Genomic DNA, 23,171 nt, shown 5'->3' on the forward strand with positions numbered 1-23,171 from the left:
TATCGGTCAGGGTCCAAAACGCCAAAGGGACGGACAAAAACGGGAAATCGTCGAAGTCGAAATCGTCCGGTTTTATCGAGGATCTGGAACAGGGCGAGGGTCTGGCGACGCTGATGCCCGACATCCAGAATACGGCGGCCGTCGTTGCCGAGGTGACGCGCGACTTAATCGACGAGACCGACACGGGCGGGGAGAACGCGTTGGAATGTCGCATCGGGATCTCGCCCGAGGAACAGTATTTGAGAATCATGAAGAATTTACAATTTGGTAAGTTTTTTTTTTGGTGACTCTATTTTTAATTAAACCACCTGTTAAAATAAGGAAATAAACGCCAAAGCATGGCGAAACTACTTTTTATCAGAAGTTGAAGTCTTTTTTTTTTATCAATGACCTTGCACTGACTATTTTATGTCTTAAACTGCTTTTTGCAGACGATTTAAAAATTTATAGAAAAATTGAAACCATATCTGATTGCCAACTGCTTCAATCTGAACTAAATAATATATATGACTGGTGTCGGAATAACAGACTTTTTCCTAATGTGTCAAAGTGTTTTCAGGTAACTCTTTGTAGAAACAAAAAATTTATTCAGCATAATTATGAAATACAAAATTTTCCTTTGACTAGGTGTCTCGAAATTAAAGATTTGGGTGTTACTTTTGACCAAAATTTTAACTTTAAAAATCATATCCATAATACAGTTATAGCAGCATCCAGATCTCTGGGTTTTATAATTAGAAATTGTCCCAATTTTGATGAAGTTAGGGTGGTGCAGTTCTTATATTGCTCATTTGTTCGCTCCAAGCTTGAGTACGCTTTAATTATATGGCATCCAGTATATCAGGTGGAGATTGATAAAATTGAGTCAATTCAGCGTAGATTTTTAAAATATTTAATGTACAAGACTGATGGTGTTTATCCAGCAAGAGGAACATGTCAAGATATAATGCTTGCACGTTTTAACATGAAAGCCTTAGCCGACTGCCGTGTGGTAGCGGCCGTGGTCTTTTTATATAATTATAGTTAATAAAGTTAGTTAATTATAAAATCGACTGTAGCTCATTGTTAAATCAAATTTACTTTGTTGTTCCCAGATTAAACTCTAGAAACTCTCGAACATTTCAGTGTAATAGAGCAATAAATAACATTTTTAGAAGGTCGCCGATTTATTATATGTGTAACTTATTTAATACTCTTTGTAACCACAAGTTGGACCTCTTTGTTGCTTCAATGTCTTTCTTAGTAGGATTTTTTAATCAATAATCTTAAATCTTGAATTTCTCTTAGAGATTTTGTAGGTAGGTAATGCTTTGAGTAAATATATGTTTGCTAAAATTTTTATTAGCCTATAAGCCTCTTCCATAATTTTTCCTTTAGCTTAATATTATATTGTATTTGTCGTCGTCAGACTTTTGATTTAGTGGACTGTATTAGGTTTTTGAGATAGATTGAGATTTAGTATGGTTCTTCGTTTTTTCAAGGAATGTTCGAACGCACATTAGTGATGCATAATGGCTTACCTTGCTTCGTTGAAGTCGGGCTTGGTAGCGCTACCAGTTCATCGTTCCTTCCATATCAGGCACTCACACTTTAGATAAAGTTTAATTTAAGTCTTTATTATAACTTTAATCTAATTCGTTAAATAATTACTGCAGGAAAATCACCGGCGGTCAATATGTATAAGGCTGTTAGCGGTTAGCTGTTTTACAAAACCTACTTGCAAGTGTGTGTAGGTACTACTGCGTACTTCCTTCCAATTTTTGGCAATGCATTTGGCCTGCATTGCGCAAGGTCAGTAAGGTTACAAGCCCGCAAAACAATGTGCGTATTTTCGCGGAAAAATGTATTTTAAATAAAATAGTTAATTATTAAAGAACCATCTTATGATTTCCCAATTTAAACATCCCGAAAAATAATAAAAAAAATAAAAATATTCAATATTAATTAATCTTGGATTGATATCCAACAGTATTATTTAATTTTAAACCTTAAACCTGTTGTACACAATTCTTTCTGTATTTCCTATAAGTGGGTGACTGTTGGAAATAAAAGCCTTATTATTAAAGCATGGCGCATCCATCAGCGCTAAGTAAAAAAGAAAATCCCAAAAGGCGTGAGAACACTTTTAGTTATTTTGTCCAAATAAACTCAATGAGAGTTGAGGTTTGCAGGCAAGCTTTTCCGATCTTGTATGATATAAAAAGCAAAGCAATTTTTCCATTGACATCTCTCATTGCCGAAAGAAAATTACCGGCAGATCACCGTGGTATTCATTTATATCGTGGCAACATTTTACCTAACAATGTAGTTATTGCGATCGATCAACACATTCGATCATTTCCCTTAAAAAAATCACACTACAGCACCAGAATCATTCAATATTTGGATGCCAGCCTTAATGTGAAAATCATGCATGAACTCTCTTGCAAAAAGTATCCGGAACATGCAAATACAGTTAGGTACGATTTTTTTAGAAAATACTATAATGATAAGCATGGCTACAGATTTGAAAGACCACAGATTGATGTTTGTTCAACTTGTGAAGAATTTGAAGCTAAAATAAAAAGTCCAACGTTGAATGAAAACGCCAAAAAATGGTGCATCTGAGACGAGCTAAAAAGTTTTACATGAAACAGCAAGAAGTGTTAAGATTATGTCAAGAAAAAGAAAATGTGGGAGCTATTGTTTTTGACTACATGCAAAATTCTCCGCTTCCAAAAATACCAGTGCAGGAAATGTTTTATCTCAGGAAACTATGGCTTTAAGTGTTTTGTGTCCACGATTTAAAAACAAACAGTGCAGACTTTTACACATACCATGAAGAAGTAGCGAAGAGAGGGCCTGATAAAGTCTGCAGCCTACTTTGGAAAACAATCCAGCATAAGGATCTCGTTATTAAGGAACTTCACGTGTTCAGTGGCGCTTGCGGCGGTCAGAACAGAAATAATACCCTGATACGCTTCATGCTCATATTGGTTTCAACTCAACGATTCGATAAAATATACCAGTACTTTCCTGTGCGTGGACTTTCCTTTTTACAGTGCGATCGAAATTTCGGAACAGCAAAAAGACTTATTAGAAGGAGAGATAGGATTTACGTACCAGAGGAGTATAATAGAGAATAGCCTTACATGGACAAATACTACTGCCTCAGATGAAACAATTTTTTGACTCAAGACTCAAGGATTTAACTTGATTATTTTTTATAAGTTATCTTGAAAAAAAAACAAGTTTTTTCATACATTTTTATATATAACTAGAATCAATGAATGGTTTCTTTCAATCTTAATAAACCTAAATAAGCTATACTTTATAGTAGATCTCATTATTACATAAGTAAAAAATAGAAGAGAAGGAATAAATAGTTTTTAGCGATTTCCTAAAAATCTATTTTTTGGATTCATTTTCTTCTTCTAAATGGTGGTTCAATTACACTAATGGACCATAAGTCCGTCAGACTCCCAGCTCAAAAAAGCTGTTTAAAAATAACAATTTAAAACAGCATTTTTTAAACGAATATTGATTGATAAGCTGATTAGAAGACATAGGTTTTTGATTATACTGACTTCAAAAAATATTTAGATAAATATACAAATGTCACGAATATACTAAAATTCCGATCGCAATATCGGCCCAATAGGAGTATCTATAATAAGTATTAGAAATTTAGAGACATTTAACGTTTTAAGTTAATAGTGATATGGTTAAAAAAATTAGACAAAGCTAAAATATTCTAAATTTAATGTGAAAATATTTAGTTCAGTTTTAAAAGAAGAAAACTGGTTTGAAAACTAATAAAACAATGAGGCTGTTAAAAAAAAACCAGAAACCTGTTATATTAATTGTAACTGGGAACAGTTGTGCCCATCTCTATATGCTAGCAGTGTAATGGAATTTTAGTCCCGGAGTTCGTAAGCAAAATAAATCGCAACTATAAAAGTTTAAAAATCGCGCTTTCATCACTTTACTTAACGGGGCTTGGATCTTCATAGTTTAATAATAAACCGAGAAATTTAATGGCGAGCTAAGACCGAAGACAGCTGTAACCTTGCTTTTTAATACTAAATCACTTTTTCATGTAATCTAAATCAGTCAAAGGCGCCACATTTCTTTACTAAGTGGTGTTCAAAGGAAGTATTAAAAATAGAAATAACGAATGGCATGAATTTCCACAAATAAAGAAAATATTTGAAACTCGTGCAGCGGAACTCTTTAACTCGATAGGCATAGAAATAGACAAGAAAAAATATAGAAAGAAAATCTCTTTCTATGCGCGATTAGCATTCGCGAACCTTTTCTCTATGTCATTCGGCATCGTTCAGCTTTAGACATTCTTATACTACCCAGTCTACAAACATTAGCGTATTTTTAAGGCTAATTTTAAGGATTTTTCACAGCCAACAACGTCAATTACGGAAATGTCATTCGACGTTACGATCTTTTAAGTTAAGTATGCTTTGTTGTTGTTTCTGTTTTCATTCGATGTCCACGTTTTACGAAGGGAAAAGATTTCTTATAGTTCGGCTTCTTTTGTTATTTCTTATGGTTTTTTAAGTAGATTTTCTTACAAAGCGTATCAATAAAACTCCGAATTTTATGATGGATCCTACTAATTTTACCCTATCCCGTTCCGATTAAATTATAATATTAAAATATTATAATTTAATATAATTATGATTAATGTCTTAGATTTTGCCATAGAAATGGAAGATGAAGAAGAGGCGATTGAATTAAGAATAGAAAAAAGACGATTATATATCAAGTATTTCCCAATTTCGGGGTGTACATAAGCGTGGATAAAATATATGACTATAAACTTAATAATCGTTTTAAAGCTTAAAAAAATAGTTAACAAGTTAAGAGAATTTGTTGACTTTCAAATCTGCTACAACAATGCTTCATCCCCACAAGAAATACATACATCTTTCTATATTTCTAATCCAAAGGCCAGTAAAGATCGAGAGTAGGGTTTAAAAATTTTTTCTATAATAGAAATTTCCTTTCTATCGAGTTAGAGAGTTCGCTCGCTGATATTCTATAGATTAAACCCATATCTGTAATTGAATATTTGGCGTCACAGTTGTTTGAACTACGCGATCTGCTCCGCACGATATTTAAAAGTCACACTGGTTCAGATCCCCTCGAAAGGATTTTAAACTTCTTTAATATTTCACTTTTACTTGAAATTTGAAATAATCTTGCGGTAAATTTCCAGCCTCGTACGAGATGATCGAGGAACAACCGGACGGCTCGATAAAGTTCGTGATATCGCATCATTTCGAGTCGATGGCGAAAACGTGCCCGGAACAGTCGCATCCCTCCCGAGTGAAAAGGATCGCCCAAGAAACCGTCACCTTATCCACCAGTTTACCGTTAAGTTATAGCAGTTCGGTCTTTGTTCGCTACGACACCTCCAGGCTGGACGTTATGAAGGTAAGATTTAAAAAAATATTGAAATATCATGGCGCAATATGTGGGCATTTTGGGACAGTAGAAATTATAGGACATACTTCGAAAACGGCTCAAAAGTAATATTTCCTAACTAAGACATGATTTCCGAGCATGTCCCAATTGTTTATATAAAGCATCGTAACTGTATAGATAATAATGTAATGAAATCTTACTAATCTACTTACACAACTTGCTAATTTTAATATACAATATGATTATAAATTACACAATTGCTTCGTTTAGGTATTGATAACGGGACCAGCGGATACTCCGTATGCCAACGGTTGTTTCGAGTTAGATGTGTTCTTCCCGCCTGATTATCCCTCCTCGCCGATGTTAATTAATTTGGAAACCACCGGACATCATACGGTTAGATTTAATCCTAATTTGTATAATGACGGCAAAGTGTGCTTATCGGTAAGAATATTTGAAAAACTCGCTTAACAATTTCTTATTAATTTGGTGTGGATAAATTTTAGGTATTAAACACTTGGCACGGGAGACCGGAAGAGAAATGGAACGCGCAAACCTCCAGTTTCTTGCAGGTGTTGGTATCGATACAAAGTTTAATTTTGGTACCCGAACCGTACTTTAACGAGCCCGGTTATGAACGGGCCAGAGGTAAATAAATAAATATCTGTATTTTATTTCTTGGGTGTACAGTATCAGTCTAAAACAGCGAGACTCTTGCATCTTATCATTATTAAACTCATAAAGCGAGTAAAAAATTACAGATTAGATGGAGTTCGCATTTATTTATTTTTTAAGGCTACAACTACAAAGAAATTTATTTATTTGCACTTTACAGAGATAATACTCCTACACTGTTAACAATTCCTATTAGAAAGTATAATCCTAAAGTTAAATTATTCCACCGAACTATAACCTAATTAATTTTTTTTTTGTTTCTAGTTTTAGTAAAATAATATTAAATAAGTCTAGTTTATCCTGTTTTTTATTATAGAGATTACAGATACTACAAAATGGAGAATTTAGATGTCTATTGATAATATTAGATATCATCAATAAGGCCATTTAAGATACACTACAGCAAAATTGAATCTATGCCTCTCAAGTGACTCTATGTTGTAAATATTACATAACTCACTTAAAGAGGCATTATTATGGTAATATTTGTTTTCACTAAAAAACATTATAAGCGCCATTTTGTTTGCATATTTGTAATGTTCATAGTATAGGTTCCAAATTATGCAGGCATGTTCTAGTAAACTGCGTATGTAGGCATAGTACAGCTGTACCAAACATGCTGGATTATTAAATTCCTTATGTGTCTTACTATGAAACCATACATTTGAGATGCATTGTTTGTAATGAGGTATAAATATTAATTTTTTATCAAAAACTCCTCCTAAGTCAGTAATCCCATTGAAGCATTTAAGCAATACATTATTTGATTTGTATGAATATAACACTATGCAAATCTTTTTGTAAATTCAAACAGTCTGTGGGACTTTTTATTACTTTATAAATTTGGAAGCTATTAGCAAACAATAAACCTGTTGAATTTTTTAAAACTTTGGTATATCTATTAATAAATAATCAAAACAACAGTGGACCCAATATGGAACCCTGTGGTACGCCAGATGTTGGAATAAAGAGCTGAGATTTAAATCCTTTAAAAAAACTATTAATATTGTCCTGGAATCCAAATTCATATTTTAATTTGTAATAATCATATTCCAGAAGATACTTTGTCCAAACCTTTTTCAAAGTCAGTATATATAAAATTTCATTGTTCTCGAAGATTTAGAGCATCAGATATCTCTAGGTTAGTAGTAATTTAATTATTTAAAGTGGACTTTGATTTAAGGAAGGCATGCTGAAAAACGGTATATGATATTTTTCATTTTACTATATATTATTATTTTTGATAAAATTAGCTGAAATCCTTTGACAGGCATAGAGAGTATGGCAATTGGCTGACAAACTGGACATATTCTGGCTCGTTTCTAAAGGTCTACGTCTCTTTCGAAAGCTAGGAAAATCAGAAAAGCTGGTAAAAAAGGAGGGTGTAGAGTCCAGTCTCACTGCTTTACTACCTCATCTATGTGAACCTGATTAATTATCACTTTATGAGCATTAATATTTTATGGAATTGGCAACAGCATCACAAATTTTATTCCCGTTATTAAATACTTTATTAGAAAGATACATTAAGTTGGGGATATGAACAGAACTTTTCATGCAATTAAAAAAGGTCCAAAACGACTTGAAATCTACACTTAAGTTGCGTTGTATAGTAAATATGCAATTCTTGTATGCATTTTTATCTCACTTCTTCACTTCTTATGTCTTTATTTTATGAGTGAATATAATTTAATTTGTATTTTCTATATCCTTTGCGCGAAATACTTGAATAAATCAAGTAGCTGGAGTCCGTCGTAAACTTGGAGAACATGAAACTTGAGACGTAACTGCGTCGATTAAACTAACAAAAAATCAATAAGTTCAATACATTTTGATACTGGAATAAGCAACACATGATCCCAACGGAAATAAAAATTCTTCCAAATGCCTGGAAGAGATATCCAAGTGTCTTTTGTATATTTTAGGAAGTTGCGATTATTTTTAATTTTTTCCTGGCATTTGGAGCAATTTTTTGATTCTTCCAGGCAATTGGAATTATTTATTGCTTCCAGACACTGGCATAAACAAAATAGGACCTCAACTGCCTGGACGGAAATAAAAATGATTCCAAATGCCTGGAGGAAGGAAGTAAAAAATACGCTGGAAGAAATATCCAAGTATTCATTGCATCCCACTCTTGTAGAGTTAAAAAAAAAAAGATTTGATTCGTCGTACTGCCCCCTTGGAAATTTGAGGATGATATTCAGTGTCGTCGTCGTCGCACTTGACAGTGTAAATTGTGTTTGCTTTTCTCTTAAAGGTTGGGGATCTATACGAATGTAAAGCCAACGCTTACCCATAAGTGTTGGCCTTGCTCACCTCAAAATTTCGCTCATTATCACTTTTTTTACATTGAAACTGAGTCACTTTAGAAATTTATTAGTTGTACGGCCACATATAAGGTCTTTTTTAGTATAGTTCACTCAAAGATATACCGTTGACTCCTAACTACTATAAATTAATAAGACCCATTATGCAACGTCCAACCTTTTTAAGAGGTGATAACGGGAAGAGGGTCGGCTTAAAAATAATTCTAATAATGAAACTTACTAATTAAATAAAGAATAGTATTTTATTAGATTATAAAGTTAATAAGTACAAAAAATACACAAATTTATATACTATTATTCTAATATTATTTATTTTCTTTTTCAAGATAAGGCAAAGTGATAATAGAGTTCTGTCAACTATAGTAGGTTATAATAGATTTCTGTCAATTAGGGTATTCATGAAACAAAATTAAATGATACTAATAAACCGGAAAATCATTATTCGTCTTTTTTAAGGTACCCCGGCTGGCACGTCAAATTCTCGCGACTACAACCTGAACATTTGTTTGGCTACGGCCCGTTGGGCGATGCTGAACCAGATCGTGAATCCGTGTCCGTGTTTCAAGGAGGTGATCCACGCCCATTTCTACATGAAACGCCGCGAGATCCTCGATCAGGTACGAAAATGGATCGACGAACTCGAAGTGGAGACCAGAAAGGAGAAGAAGAGTCAGACGCGGACGGTTAAGAAGAACCGCGGCGCCGCTTTGGACAGTTTTAAGAAGGTGAGAGGGAAATATTACGCCGAGGATAGTCAATATCAACAATATATCTCATTATACGGGTTTCTTTTTAGATACGTCCGTTTGTCTCGAAGATATTCCACTCCATATAGTGTGATTTAAATCACGAATAAAATCAAATGATTTCTTCAATTTAAATAATTATACGAGTAATTTTTTTTTGGGGCATTAAATTTTCTGTACAACGGTGCTTCCTTTTTCAAATTTGACGTACTAGTTGCCGAGAAATCAACTTAACGAACTTAATCAAATTTTTCACTAGAGTACCCTAACAACTTTAAGAACTACTGAGAAAAGGTCGTCAAAAACGGGTTCAAATGCCTGGAAGGTTTAAAAAAAATCAATTTAAAAATAATTTTAATTTTTAAATTGATTCTAATCGTTACTAACTGAACGAAAGCAATAGCAGCAAATATCAATTCCCTGGAAGGAATCAGAAATGACTTTATACTAAAATAAGTTAATAATCACTACAGCTGCTAGAAATATATAACTCTAGTTGCCTGAAAATGACTGATTACTAAATTGCTGTAAAAATTTATAAATGACTTAACTCCCTGCAAGAAAAGACTACATATTACCAAGGTAAATTAATTTGTACAAAATCACCTTAATTTTGAATTCTTAGTATGAAACATCTAAGAGAAATTAAACCTTGATTTAATAATGAAATTCTTCATGTAATTGTTGTAGTACCATGTATTGACACCAAAAAAAGCAGAAAATTAATAAATTCCTCAGTACAAGACACAAATCGAATACGGAGGTGGAGCATTTGAAAACGAAACGTGATGCCTAAAAACCTTTCCTTATGCGGAGTGGAACTGGAAAAATGCAAATATTTCCAGATTAGTTAGAAAATCGGAAACGTTGCTTACATGCTTAGAAAGAGGATTAAATTAGCTTTAATTTGATGTATAGACGTCTGAGGATTAATCAGGAAAATTGGGGAGTAATCGATGGCGGAAAGTCGGGATAGGGTTATTTGAGTCTTTAACACGATGAGTAAAGAAGGCTGCTAGAAAACATTTCAGATCATCTGAAAAACATGAAAAATCTGGCATATTGAAGGCATGCAATTAAAATATTAAAAAGTGTGATTCTTGAAAAACACCTGAAGAAACACTTTAACACACTACAATTTGATTTAATAGAAATTACCTCTTCACATGTGCTCTTCCAAGTTAGTTCAAGACTATCCGATGATTTACTCTATCGAACGTCTTGGTAAAAAGTTGGTGTAGATAGTGTGAACCTCCCCAATAATATCCAACTATAAAAAATACTGTATGGTACCAAATGGCAGGACTAAGAGTTGTATTAATGAGATGTTGTGTGTACCTAAGGCCAGATACTTTGCACTTAAGAAAATACTGAACTGAAATTATAAATCTGTATATTGGGAAATTATTAATACAATATCTACTCTCTTTTTTTTTTATCAATTGAAGAATATGAGTAACATTAAATCTTGGTAATTAAAATTATAATTTGAGGGATACCTTGAGAGCAAAAAATATATTTTTTTTAATTTTTTTGACAATGAAAAAAAAAATTAGAAATTCCAGGAATGCATAAAAAAATTAGTTTGACTAATAGATTAGCCTAAAAAAAATACAAAATTCTTTCAATTTTATGGATAATAGAAAAAATACAAAAATTGCCTTCATAAAAAGAAAATATTTCAAATTTCAAGCACACAACAAAAATTACTTCAACTGAAAAAAAAACAAATAAATCCTTGAAATCTCTGGACAAATATTTCAATTTTCAGGAAAACGCAGATATTGCCTAGAAAAGGCTTAAATATTTAAAATTTCAAGAATGAACAAAAAATACCTTGATTGCTTGACAAAACTACAAAAGCTCTTTCAATTTTATGGAAAATGGGGAAATTTCTGCAGTAGCCTGGAAAAAGGGAAAAAATGTTTCAAATTCCAAAAACACAACAAAAATTACTCTAACTTCATTCTGGAATAAGCAAAAAAATCCTCAATTATCTGGAAAAATGGTTCAAATAATACAAAATAGTAGGAAATGTGTCAATACCCATGAATAAAAAAAGGGGATTTTACTCACGTGTAACATACAACATTTTTTCTACCACCGAAGAAAACATTAAAAAAAAATTAAAAATACCAACTTACTCTACGTCAAAAACATTTTTGACAAATTATAAAATGAATGTCGAATAAACGTCAAATTATTTTTTACGCACTAGTGCCTAAAAATACTTTTTTGTGCGTAAAAAGTGAAACTTTATAAACCCTGGGAAGTGTGTAAAGTAAGTACTTTAAACACGGTATGAGAAAATTTTTTTTTACTACCTGGAAAAAATTTCTGCATCAATATTTCAAATTCCGGAAACACAACAAACATTTGCTTCTCTTCATTCAAAAATCCTTACAAAACGAAAAATTCCTCAATTTCCAAAAAATAACCTTTCTCTCTCGGAAAAACTGAACAGTTTCCTTGTCTTTTTTTTTTACAAACACCTTTTTCACTCTAATCCTATAGCTTCCCCACTAAGAGTTCTTGGACGTACTCGCTGGATACACTTCTGTACTTCTTGCATGTGGTATTATTTAATGGGGTGTTTAGACAGTTTATAAACAATTCGGACTACTGCTGCGGTATATCTTGGATTAATCGAGAACCTAATTCAATTAGGCCACAACTTAAACTGGATAAAGTTATATGCATATCTCACAGTTTATACAGGGTGTTCCGTTGATCATGTTACAAACTTCTAGGGCAGATAGAAAACGTCAAAAGAAAAACAAAAGTTCATATAAACATGGGTCCGGAAAAGCTTCCTCACTAGAGCTCTTTGAAAATAACCTTTAAAAACTAGTTTTTTTTTAATAGCTCCGGAACTACTTTAGCTACCGCAACCAATTTTGGGAGGTAAATTATTGTTAGTACGTTTATTTATTTAAAAAATATTTACCAGGGGCTTCAGAATCAGGGGGGTATTTGGTTTTTCGGCCCATTTCTTTAAGATTTTAATTTCTGCCCGTTTGGGCATTAGATTATGATGTTCCTATGCTTTTTACATAAAAAAGGTGCTCTTAGTAAAATGGTGAATGGTAAATATCACCGTTTTTGTGAAAATTGACGAAAAACAAGTTATGAGATACAAAAATGAATTACCTATTATTATTAATAAACAATTTAAAAAAAAATCTGGCGTAAATAAAAAATAAATGTTTAAAAAAAGTTAAGGTAGCCACTTTATTAAATTGGTACTTAAATTAATTAACTGTCACTTTAATTACCTTGAGGCATAAAATGTTTAAATGATTTTAAGTGTAATAAAAAACCAACAAATTAACAATTTTAGAAACGTAAACAAATTTTATTAAAGATTGGTATTATAAAAATAAACTTAAAATATTAATTGCTCAAAATGCCGGCCGCCACGATCGATACATTTATTGTGTCTACGCACCATATTAAGGTTGACGTGGTTAAAAATATCAGGCGTGGTTTGGATTACTTCAGCAGCTGCGGAAATTCTGGCCACCAGGTCTTCTTCTGACTCGACTGGAGTTTCATATACGAGACTTTTCATATGCCCCCAAAGAAAAAAATCTAGGGGTGTCAAATCTGGTGAGCGCGCTGGCCAAGTGACAGGGCCTCCGCGGCCAATCCAGCGCCTTCCAAAATTTTCATTTATAAACTCGCGGACAATAAGTGAAAAATGAGCTGGCGCTCCATCGTGTTGTAGCCATAAGTTCTGTCGTATATTTAGGGGCAGATCATCTAATAGTTCTGGCAGTACATTTCTTAAAAAATTTAAATAAATATTTCCCGTTAAACGAGGAGGCAACATAATTGGACCAATTAAGCGTTTTCCAACAATGCCGGCCCACATATTGACCGAAAACTTATGTTGATAGCTCCTAAAATGAATACCATAAGGGTTTTCCTCACTCCACACATGATTATTCTTAGAATTAAAAATGCCTTCTTTTGTAAATAAAGCCTCGTCAGTAAAAAGGACATATTTTGAAAATTGAGGTTCTTCTGTACACCGGTCAAGAAACCACTGGCAAAAATTCACGCGGGGCATAAAATCATTGGGTCCTAATGATTGCACCTTTTGCAGGTGGTAGGACCGAAGAAGCTGTTCATTAACAACGTTCCATACCCTAACATGATTTACATGCATCGCAACAGCTACTGCTCGAGTACTTACTGATGTGTTATCTTCAAATCGCTGAAGCACTTCTTCCTCAAAATCCGGGTTTCGAATGTTCCTTTGCGCGCCATTATCTTGGCGTTTTATTTTAACGGAGCCAGTCTCCCTGAGCCGTTGATTGACCCTTTCAAAAAGTGTGTGAGCTGGGATTCGCCTTTCGGGAAACTACTCTTCATATAGTCCAGAAGCAGCTCTACCATTACATCGAACTTCCCCATAAATTAAAAGCATATCGGCGTATTCGGCAAAAGTGTAATATTCCATTACTTAACCATAATAAAAAGGGAATTAATATCATTTAAAAAATACTGACAGTGACAAATTTAAAAAATACTGACAGTGGCAATGAATTAGCATTATTATTAAAATAATTAATTCAGGTGCTGTATGTTAGTTTGGTTTTAGTCAATTTCCACAAAAACGGTGATATTTACCGACTTTTACTAAGAGCTCCTTATTTATGTAAAAAGCATAGGAACATCATAATCTAGTGCCCAAACGGGCAGAAATTAAAGTCTTAAAGAAATGGGCCTAAATTTACCAAATACCCCCCTGATTCTGAAGCCCCTGGTAAATATTTTTTTTATTTAGTAGGTTCAAAAGAATAAACGTACTAACAATAATTTACCTCCCAAAATTGGTTGCGGTAGCTGAAGTAGTTCCGGAGCTATTAAAAAAAAAACTAGTTTTTAAAGGTTATTTTCAAAGAGCTCTAGCTCCCTGAGGAAGCTTTTCCGGACCCATGTTTATATGAACTTTTGTTTTTCTTTTGAAGTTTTCTATCTGCCCTAGCAGTTTGTAACATGATCAACGGAACACCCTGTATACATGAATTGTTTTGTTTTAAAAAACTTATTACGATTTCTATGGATCTTTTAATTCTAAACAAATATTCACAGATATACAAGGACCTGCAGGAACAACTGGCGAAACTGAAACCGCCTAGTGACGATTTCGAAGATATACTAGAGCCGCGACAGGCGCAACAAGAAGATGAAGAAGACGAGGACGAGGAAGAGAGTCCGACGACTCCGACCAATAATAGCATGGACGTAACCATAGAAGTACATCCAGACCCGACTTATACGGAGAAAGATATCGAAAATATGGTAAACGAAATGTTAAAGTGAATTGATCATGCATTTATATAAATTAAAAATCGACGAGGCGCGAGTTGCCCCAGAGTGTTTGTTAAAAATTTTATTTTGTTTAAATATTATTATTATTGCCCGGTGATAATATTTTAGTAATTGTATGTCGATGATAGCCTAAGAATTATTGATTATTTTTTGTACACTCGATGTTTTCTTTTTTTTTTTTTGATTGTCGCGTTAGTTACCAGGGGTCGAGATCGATTTTGTGTCATAAAAGCGAAAATCGTTTTGAATGATTTTTTAGGGCTATGAACTGTAAATTATTCTTATTTAAAAAAAAATGAAAAAAATGTTTATAACGAAATGTGATTTTAGAAATACAGTTTTTGTTTTACAAAATTTACGAGAGTTTTCTTTTCGTGACATACGTACTTGGACCAACTAACTGATAGTGAATCATAAGAAGAGAAAGAACAATAATAAAGCTATAAATTAAAGCTATGAATTAAATTTTGAAAGCCATATTAAAAACCTTATTCAAAAAGCATATATTTCAATAAAACAATTATATAATAGTCGTCAAATTTTAAGCGTCGAATTAAAAAGAAAGCTATATGAAACCCTTGTTTTGTCTCACTTTAATTATGCAGACATAGTTTATGGCCCGTGCCTCAGACAGTGTGACAAGTTTCGAATACAAATAATCCAAAATATGTGTTGCCGTTTAATATTCAATATTGGAAAATATGATAGCATATCTTATAAAATTAATGAAACTAAATGGTTAAATATGACAAATCGAAGGCTATTACATCTTGGAATCTTTTTTCATGAACTTATAAATAAACGCAAATATATTTCAACGTGCTTCATAGAAAAAATCAAGACCAATGACAGTGTACACTCTAAAAATACTAGAAATAAAACAAAGTGATTCCTAAACATAAAACAGCATTTTTTCAAAAAAGTTCTTTGTATACCTCTGTTCATCTTTATAATTCTTTGCCCGATTATATGAAAGTATTTACAACAAAAAAATTTTAATCTGTGTTAAAGTCTATAATAATGAGTAAGCAAGTACAGGACTATAATTTGACCCTAGTCTGTCGTCTGTGAAATTTTCTCAGTAAAGTGACTATTTCCTTTTGATGTTATTGTTTATTTATTTATTTTTTGTTAGGTGTATTACGGAAACATATTCAGGTTCCTTTATATTTGCTTTTTTGTGCATTTTTTTTTCTTTAATTACTGTTAACTATAAGTTAAGACTATATTATTTAAAGTGCGTTTTAAGTGCATAATTATTTGGCACATGTGTGTTATTTAGCATTTAATGAAATCTGTTAGAGGGTTGAGTTTGAATAGCCCTAGGCTAGACTTCGCCAACTGATAGGTTATGAAACATATAATACAAATATTATGTAATGAATTTTTGCAAATAAAAGTCGTTTATTATTATTATTATTATTATTATAACAGCTGATTTTTTATAAGTCTAGATTGAAAAAGATACAAAATAAAACTAGATCATTATTATAAATGAACTGGAACTTATTAAGTTTCAAATTTACCTGTATTGACCAAACAGTATTAAACATTAATAACAATAAGTCAAAAGCTGTAATTAAATTCTTTAGAGTCATCATAGACAATAAGTTGAAATTCCAGGCACACATTTCAACTTTAAGACATAAAGTAGCTAATGGATGATATACTGCCAGTGTTGGGGCAAAATATCTGGACTCGAAGGCCACCACAGATGTTTATTATTCACTTGTCTAAGTTCATTTAAGATGTAGCATCTCATTCTGGGGTTGCTGCAGTCAATATCTTTTTAATTCTCTTTTTGTGCCACAGAAAAGGACTGTCAGATATGTCGATCACAAAATCCCAAGAGAAACATGTAGAGCCTATTATCTTACATACCTTCTCTTACATTTATCCTGTTTAGGTGCAGAACAATGTACAGTTCTCATTTTTATGAATGGCGGTGATTTTGGCCTTATTTGTGGATTTTCTGTCATGCATTTGTCTCTGTACATCATTTTTTGACAAGCTTTCTAGGCCATTGAGCGAGTCTGTTATGATGGCTTAAATAGTCTTATTGCCTCCCTAATTGCTAATCTATGTTTTATTTAATTATTTTATTTTGGTTGCTTAACGTAAATTAATCATCTATAGTTTTAAAAATTATACTCTAGCCTTAGATATGGGAACTCTTTGACTTGTGACACTTGGCGCCGTCTAGTCAGGGAAGTGGTAGTACTTAAACAACAATAATGCTAGTCGTCTGTAAGATGTGTCATTATTTTTTAAACTCTTCAGTATTCAATAGTACTTAATAAGAGAGCGATGCCATAGGAAAAATACAGCATAGTCAATAAAAACTGTGCAGTGCCTTCTGTAAAGGATAACAATCTATTAAACACAGTTTACTATGAGGATCTATTCTGTATTATGATCAAAACCTAATCTATATCACCAATGTGAGATATGATATGGTTATATTTGCTGATGACACAAGTCTTATATGCAGCAAAAATACAGATCAGGAGTGTGCAAATCAAGTGGCCCAAACTGTTGGATTGCTAGAACACTGGTTTAGCATAAATAATCTTCTGCTGAATGTCAACAAAATGCAAATATTAAACTTTAAACAACAGCCTAGTAAAAGCTCTCTAGTGCAAATTGGAAGGACAGAGATAAGAACACAGCAGTCAGCTAACTTCCTTGGGGTAATGATGGATGAAAGATTGGATTGGGGTGCCCATGTTGAGTTGGTGGCAGCAAATATGTCCAGATATTGCTTCGCTTTGAGACTAATAACACAGGAGGTGGGTACAGTGGCTTCCCTTTCAGCATATCATGCCTATATACAGTCCAGAGTCAGATTTGGGGGAATTCGGGGGACTCTGAAAGAGTTCTTATCTTGCAAAAAAGGTGCTTGAGAACTATATTCAATTTACCCTATCAGGAATCCTGTAAACCATACTTTATTAATCATAACATCCTAACATTTTATTGTATTTATATCTATGAATGTGTTTCGTTTATCCTTGACAATAAAATCTTTTTTGAGAATCTGAAAGGGCAACATCCGCATAATACTAGGTTCAAAAACAATTTCAAGACTTGTAAACCAAATTTTACATTTGTTAAGAAAAATGTGGTACATAGTATCTTAGATGTCTGGAATAAACTCCCAGTAAACTTCAGAGAAAAATCAGATAAAGAGATAAAGAAAGATTTAAAAATATATCTGCAAGAAAGGGCCTTTTATTCTCTTCATGAGTATATGGCTGAAAATTTAAATGAAACTCTCATCTAGTATTGTGTATTAGTGCATGAGTTAATTTGTGAATGAATGTTATATTTTCTTGTTATTTAATTTTTGTGTACTCGCGTTTTGCCTTTTTATTTATATTTAAATTTAATATTTTGATAAATCATGACATGAATGGATAAGTGACTGAATGCTTTAAATTTTATAAATATTTTAATTGTATACTTAATTAAGTTAGAATTTTTTTTACTGACAAAATCCACACCTCACATAGGTAATAAAAAATGTGTATTGTTGTAACTACATGTTTTATGGATTTAATAAAGGATTTGATTTATAACTAGAAATAAATGGTGATATGTAATGTGTGGTAGTTAAAAAGCCAAAAAAAAAAACAAACTGATGCCTTACAATATTAAAAAGCTATAAAATCCAATAAAATACACTCATATTAGCTTGTTTTAAAAATTAGTGCCAGTTGTTTGTAAGGAAGGGCATTATTACTAACCTAGGGCACTTTTCCGAATTCATCGGTTGAATTAACCACTTAATCAAAAAAGTTGGCAGATTTAATAATATGAATTTCTCTTTATAGTTAAATTTATAAAATTTTCAAAGCAAACCAGAAAAACCACAGTTTGGATGTTTAAGAAACTAAAAACAAAACAACGACACGGTTCCATTGTAAGGGTCTCTCAGTTTTTGTTGCAATCAGTTTGTGGCTTTTATAGTCCCTACCAATAAACAAACAAAATAAAAAATAATTGTATTAAAGTTTTATGTTATCCTTCTACTATTATCACTCGACCAACAAAATAAACTTACCAATTTAAAATATCCACAAAATAACCAAAATGAAAATTGAGCAGCAACAACAAATTTACAAAACTAAGCCGCAAAAAAATACAAAATTAGGTTAGAAATCTTAGGAAGAATCTATTTGACCGAGATTCCACCTTAAAATGGCGGTTAATCCGATACCTCGTCGGTCACAACCAGCTCATTTCACCGGTTAATTTTGAAACGTGGGGTATTTTGTACCGGGTTAATTCTGAAACACTTCGGTTACTACCGGTGCAATCATATCAGTTGACAGTACTGTCACTTCACTTGTCTAATTCAAAACCTAACCTCTACCAAAAACAAATAAATACTGAAAAAGGGCAAAACTTAAAAAAGTCCCGCAATATTTATGCCCCGTGCCATTCAAATTCAATAAAATCCAATTTAACAGCGTTCTCGTTAACTGTGGACCATGTCAGAAACGGCCATAGTGGTAAAAGCCAAACCGCAACGTAAAGTATTTAAAGCCACAAAAGTAACCAAAGTCCCGGAGAGTTTAATTAACGACCCGCTGCTAAAACAGGCCTGCGCCCCCCTGCCGGACAATTACAACTTCGAGATACCGAAGACGATATGGCGCATCAAGGAATTAAAGGCGAAAATGGTCGCGTTACAGATGCCCGAAGGTCTGCTGCTGTTCGCTACCACTTTGGCGGACATTATTAAGCAATTCACTGGGGCCGACGCGGTTATAATGGGTGACGTTACTTACGGAGCCTGTTGCATCGATGATTTAACCGCAAAAGCTTTGGGGGTGGAATTGCTGGTGCATTACGGACACAGTTGTTTGGTACCCATTGATCAGACCTCTGGAATAAAGGTTTTATATATCTTTGTCGATATTAAAATTGATCCTTTACATTTTATTGAGACTATTAAGAAGAACTTTCCGGTTGATACTAAGATGGCTTTAGTAAGCACTATACAGTTTGTAACAACTTTACAAGCAGTGTTAAAGTTGCTAAATGATATGGGGTTTGAAAATGTGTCTATACCACAAAGTAGACCTCTATCACCAGGGGAGATATTGGGTTGTACTGCTCCAGTTTTAAAGTGCTGTGATATATTGATTTATTTAGGGGATGGAGATTTTCATTTGGATGCTGCCATGATTGCTAATCCTCGAGTTAAAGCTTACAAGTATGACCCTTATAGTAAAAGGTTCACTTTGGAGCATTTCAGTCACGCAGCCATGGAGAGTGCAAGGAAAACATGCATAGAAAAGGCTGAAAGTGCAGGGACATTTGGGGTCATTATGGGAACCCTTGGCAGGCAGGGCAGCGCCAAAGTGGTGGAGCATTTAAGGGAAAGATTAGAACAAAAGGGCAGGCAAGCAGTGGTGATACTTTTATCAGAAATTTTTCCTGATAAAGTGAAATTGTTTAATAAAATTGAGGGTTTCGTTCAAATCGCTTGTCCTAGACTGTCCATCGATTGGGGTTTGAGTTTTTCACAGCCACTACTTACACCTTACGAGTTGGCAGTACTATTAGGGGACGCCCGCTGGCATAAAGAGAATGAAAGTTACCCCATGGATTTTTATGCTAATGCCAGTTTGGGACCTTGGACCCCCAACCATAAGCCAGGCGAGGTCAGTGTTAAAAATTGTTGCGGAAAGTGTCCATAATGAAATTTGTGTACTATATTAAAGTTAGATTACCTCTATGCCTTATAGAGGTTGTTAAAAATTATTGTTTTTTTTTTGCTTTAAAACCCTATGAAATGAATGATAACCCAAAAGCCAGACAACCGAGATACTTTTGATTAATTTAAATGAATAAATTTTATTATGCAACCACAAAATATTGTATAAAAAAACATTCACATGTGTTCTTCTATGCCACCTGAAAAATACAGTATTAGTGGGTAGTTCCAACAATTTTCTAAACTAAATTATGCATTTAGTTTAGAAAATTGTTATTTATTTGCGGATTTTTAAAATAAGTCCATACTGTTATATATTTTTAAAAAGGTAAAAAAAGGCCAATTTTATGAACTATAAATATATAGGGTGTTTAAAAAAACATAAGTTTTTGGAAAGGATGTAATCCTCTCTTAATTTGAATGATACCTGATTATTTTTCTGTGATTGTTATCATTTGGTGTGTCTTATATTCTTACAATTATGCTATTGTTTTAAATTTTGTTATCACTCTATATTGGATCTTATATTATTTTTTTTGTACTACTTATTTAAGGTGCTTATAACTTGTACTGTTTTAATTTTGATTATTTCGATTGTCTTGTAATTGGGAATTTTCCTGTTGGACAATAAACTATTTTAATTTGAATATAAGCTTGAGTTATAACTCAAAAACTATTAATCAAAAAAAAATATATCTACACCACTAGATTCTACAGAAAAATGTTATAAGAATGAGTATTTAATTTTACAAAAACTTTAAAGATAACGGAGATACGAAGGGGGTTCCAAAATGCAAATTTGCCAAAAATACTCTGTATCTTAAAAACTAAAAGGGCTATGAAAATTTTGTTGACGGCATCTTTAGTTTTACGGAAAAGTAGCAGAGTGTCGTGAAAACCGCAATCTCTAAAAATAATGGAGATATCCCGCAAAGGCACCCATAATGGGACACCCTGTACATAACTCTTAAAATTTTAAATGTACCTAGTATTTATGTATTACATGTTAAACAACATATTAGCGATTACTCCACACAGGAAAATGTACATTTTACCTGAAATAGAGAACGTATATATACAGATTTTCATAGGATACACAAGGTTAAGTGTGGGGTTTCCTTCTATGGTCCCAAACTCTATAATGCTCTCCCTGCTGCTATTAAACGGTTACCTACTAAGCAATATAAATTTACTACAAAACAATATCTATTGAAAAAAATGTTTTTACTCAATACAAGAATCTCTAAATAATGATTTTTCAAATATGTAATTGTAATACATATAAAACTTTTAGGCTTTAAATCTTTTGATTATTAATAATATTAGGAATTGTAAAGATTTTCTTTATGACGTATGTGAGCACCTTTGTAAATAAATTATGTTTCATCAATAGGCTCTATGGGTCCAAAAATCCGTTTTGCGCTGATAGATTCAAGTTTTTGTACAATTTTTGGTACGTCGACCCCTTTGGAACCCAATAGTAAATATTGAGCCTCTAAGTCCTCATTATACATTGACATGCAATTTGAGAAGTTTAGCTGGATAGCAGCTGTGTCACATCTGCTCTGGAATATCGCTCGCGTAGATGCCAAATAATTTTGTATAGAGGTTTTTGAATTAAATTTATTAGGCATCTATAGCTGATACAACCACAAAGCTTAATCTAAATTATCCATCTTTCTTAAGCTCCATGTCGTTAAAGCCTATAACAAAAAATGAACTAATACTTCATATTAATTCATTAAAGAAAAGCAGTTCCCCAGGTCCAGATGGCATAACTTCTGAGATGGTAAAGCTGTGTCATCCATATACTGTTGAACCGCTTAAATATATATTTAACCTTATTTTATCATCAGCAAAGATACCTGAAGAACTCAAAACTTCAATTATTACACTAATTTACAAAAAAGGAAGTAAGAGTGATGTTTCTAACTATAGACTATAGAAAAATTTTTGAAAAATGCTTAAAAGAAAGATTATATGACTACCTAAATAAAAATAAAGTACTTAACAAAAATCAATTTGGTTTTCAAAAAAAAAACTGGTACAAATGATGCAATGTATAGTCTAATAGAAAACATAAAATATGGATTGGAGCAGGGAAAAAAATGTGTTGCGGTTTTTATGGATCTAGCAAAGGCCTTTGACACTGTACCACATTCTAAGTTACTTCATGTTCTTGAAAGATATGGAATTAGGGGTGTAGTGTTGGGGCTCTTTGGCAACTATCTACAAGAAAGAAAGCAAATGGCAAAAATTAGAGATTCCCTGAGTGACCCTAGCACTGTGCAAATTGGAGTGCCCCAAGGCACAGTGCTGGGACCCTTACTCTTTATTTTATATATAAACTCCCTTTTATCCTTGCATATAGGTGGCATGGCACTATCTTACGCGGATAACACAGTTCTTGTATTCAAGGATGTTACTTGGACTCTTGTAAGAACGAAACTCATAAATGGCATGAGGAAGGTTAAAGATGTGGTTAAACAAGTCTGTGGCAAGAAGTTAAAAGGGCATAACCCAAATTTACTCAATTTTCAGGATAGACGAAAGACTAGATTTAAAGGATATTATTGATTGATACCTACCTTTAAAATAAACGCTCTTTAAAAAAAAACATGTTTATATAGGTCAAAATACGTATTTTTTAACTTATCCTATGTATATCTGATATCCTAAAAATTTTAGTTATTTTTCTAAAAGTATCTGTTTTTCAAAAAAAAATGGGTGGACATAATTCAGATATACATATAATACTAGCCGACGAAAGGGCATAATTGGACCTTTTAAAAATATAAGATGACCAACAGAATGTCAAACGAATCCAAATCGAGATAGGCCCTTTTATCGATTTGTTTTTAAAATAAATAAAACTCAGTATTTAAAACAACTAGACTTATTAATTATTATCATTTTATTAGAAATTCCGTT

General features: G+C 32.8%; 2 protein-coding genes across 4 annotated transcripts in view; both read left to right on the plus strand.

Moving 5' to 3' along the window:
- Positions 1-14,869, plus strand: part of LOC126743427 (baculoviral IAP repeat-containing protein 6) — a 117,489-nt gene extending 102,620 nt beyond the window's left edge. For all 3 annotated transcript variants that reach the window (XM_050450523.1, XM_050450524.1, XM_050450525.1), the window contains exons 38-43: positions 11-267; positions 5,216-5,433; positions 5,695-5,868; positions 5,931-6,072; positions 8,886-9,154; positions 14,276-14,869. In XM_050450523.1, coding sequence (XP_050306480.1) covers positions 11-267; positions 5,216-5,433; positions 5,695-5,868; positions 5,931-6,072; positions 8,886-9,154; positions 14,276-14,506 — 1,291 coding nt within the window. In that variant the 3' untranslated portion in view covers positions 14,507-14,869. The remainder of the gene's footprint in view (positions 1-10; positions 268-5,215; positions 5,434-5,694; positions 5,869-5,930; positions 6,073-8,885; positions 9,155-14,275) is intronic.
- A 4,002-nt stretch (positions 14,870-18,871) lies between these two features.
- On the plus strand, positions 18,872-20,287 carry LOC126742924 (2-(3-amino-3-carboxypropyl)histidine synthase subunit 1). Its single transcript, XM_050449800.1, has one exon. The coding sequence runs from the start codon at positions 19,009-19,011 to the stop codon at positions 20,221-20,223; it is 1,215 nt and encodes a 404-aa protein (XP_050305757.1). The 5' UTR covers positions 18,872-19,008; the 3' UTR covers positions 20,224-20,287.
- The last annotated feature ends 2,884 nt before the right edge of the window (positions 20,288-23,171 follow it).

This window comes from Anthonomus grandis, chromosome 12 (assembly GCF_022605725.1).
Source record: "Anthonomus grandis grandis chromosome 12, icAntGran1.3, whole genome shotgun sequence".
In the NCBI taxonomy this organism is placed as follows: Eukaryota; Metazoa; Arthropoda; class Insecta; order Coleoptera; family Curculionidae; genus Anthonomus; species Anthonomus grandis.